This window comes from Manihot esculenta, chromosome 10 (genome assembly GCF_001659605.2).
Source record: "Manihot esculenta cultivar AM560-2 chromosome 10, M.esculenta_v8, whole genome shotgun sequence".
Classification (NCBI taxonomy): domain Eukaryota; kingdom Viridiplantae; phylum Streptophyta; class Magnoliopsida; order Malpighiales; family Euphorbiaceae; genus Manihot; species Manihot esculenta.
In genome coordinates, this window is record NC_035170.2 from 22,042,566 (window position 1) to 22,044,666 (window position 2,101).

The 2,101-nt window shown below is 33.6% G+C and overlaps 1 protein-coding gene across 1 annotated transcript; it reads left to right on the plus strand.

Annotated features, from left to right (window-relative positions):
- Nucleotides 1–532: 532 nt before the first annotated feature.
- On the plus strand, nucleotides 533–1,717 carry LOC110625354 (flavonol sulfotransferase-like). The gene has a single exon (XM_021770975.2). The coding sequence runs from the start codon at nucleotides 570–572 to the stop codon at nucleotides 1,584–1,586; it is 1,017 nt and encodes a 338-aa protein (XP_021626667.1). The 5' UTR covers nucleotides 533–569; the 3' UTR covers nucleotides 1,587–1,717.
- Nucleotides 1,718–2,101: the final 384 nt, after the last annotated feature.

Consider the following 2,101-nt stretch of genomic DNA (forward strand, 5'->3'; position numbering starts at 1 on the left):
AATTCCTCAATTTGATTATCCAAGGTGTAGCTTAATAAAAGATAGTAGCACATGTTTCCCACTTTCAATTCAAATTTAGATAGAATCGCTAAATGTTTTTAAATTCTATAATAAAAAATAAATTTTTAGATTAAAATATAAAAACTCATAAAAATTTAAATTTTTTATACCATTAACTAAAAAATTAAAATTTAATAAGTGTAAATTAAATTTTCATCTCCATATATATGTATAACCTTTTAACAGTATTGTGAATTTAGTAAAAATATTTATTTACTTTTATTACATATCCTAATATTATTAGTTTGGTGCACCACCTCAGCGCCACGAGGTAATACTGAAGGATCGAGTAATCTCTCAAAATTAATAACAATAAAAATATATACATAACCTGATTGGTCGAATAAAAAATAAAAAAGAAAGGTACCTGCCACCAATTCCTGATTAAAAAAAAAAATCAAAAATGAAAAATCAACTGCAATCTTTTGTTATCGTTTTTATATATATTATCTCAATTTATCCCTCATAGAAACCAGTCCATTTGAAATATTGAAGCTATTTGCTTCTTGATGGAACCACCTTCAATTTTCCCCAATATGAGTGATCTTTCTGTCACCGGAAATAAGAGCTCTCCAATAAACCATGCAAGATATAAGGAGATCATCTCAACTCTTACTCAAAAAAGTAGTTGGCGACAATCTCAACAGCTCCATAAATACCAAAGCTTTTGGTGTTTTCCAACTTTCCTGGAAGGCATCATGGCTGCGCAGGAACAGTTCATAGCTCATCCTACTGATATTATTGCTTGCAGCCATCCAAAATCAGGCACGACTTGGCTTAAAGCCCTGTGTTTTGCCATTCTAACTAGAGCACAGTTCAACAATTCCTCCACAAACTCTTTACTCGCCGAGTCGCCGCATGATATTGTGCCCTGGATTGAATTTTTAGCTTTCACTGGCAAAAATAGAGACCCTGAACTTCCTCTTTTGGCCACACATATTCCCTATAATTTCTTGCCCAAGTCCATTGTAGAGGCCAACTGTAAAATTATCTACATTTGCAGGGATCCCAAGGATGTGTTTATTTCTTTGTGGCAATTTGCTGGTAAGGTAAGAGATACAAGTGCAGAAGCCTTTCCATTGGAGGATGCATTGGAGAAATTTTGTGAAGGAGTCAATGCTTATGGTCCTTATTGGGATCATGTTTTAGGGTATTGGAAAGCGAGCCTTGATTTTTCGGAGAGAATACTCTTTATCAAATATGAAGATTTGCAGAATGACACCTTTTCCTATGTCAAAAGAGTGGCGGAGTTCATGGGTTACCCTTTCTCTGCAGAAGAAGAGAAACGAGGATTGGTACAGGAGATTGTTGAGTTTTGCAGCTTTGAGAGTCTAAGTAGTTTGGAGGTCAATAAGAGTAGAAAGCATAGCAATGCAGTGCCTATCAAAGTTGAGAAAAATGCTTATTTTAGGAAAGGCAAAGTTGGTGATTGGCGGAACTATTTAACAGTTGAAATGGCAGTTAGAGTTGACCAAATAACCCAGCAGAAGTTCAGTGGTTCTGGCTTGTCTTTCTCAAGTGCATAAATCATCGTCATGTGTCATAATTTGGTGTGTTTTAGAATGCTTCAGATTCTCTTCCATTCATTTTATTGTAATTTAGAAGCTTGCACTTCTTGGGATCTTTAGTTTTCAATAAAGATTTGAATGTTTGATCTCTCGGACTTGCCAACTTTGTTTGTAATAAGAGCTTCCGTTTGATCAAAGGTAGAGTTTCGTTGTTTTCAATTTTAACTTCTCCTTAATTAGGTAGTGCTGATTATAATTACTGATGAGGCCAACATCTGACTTCATATAATTTGGTGTCCCCATTGTAGGTTCTCGACAAATTATTTCTTTTCACAAAAGAAAGCTGAACTTGGTAGGATCTAAGATCAAGTCCCAATGGGATATGAATGACTTAGTATTTTTATCCAATATAATTAAATATTTACTCATGTAGATCAATTAAGAGAGAGTAACTATTTATCAATTAAATTATTTTTATTCATATATCGTAATTAAGAGTATTATCTCATTATATCACTTATAACTATCAATAT

Bases quoted from the DNA above. Each gene is read 5' to 3' on its own strand.
- LOC110625354 (XM_021770975.2), top strand. From the start codon at position 570: ATGGAACCACCTTCAATTTTCCCCAATATGAGTGATCTTTCTGTCACC.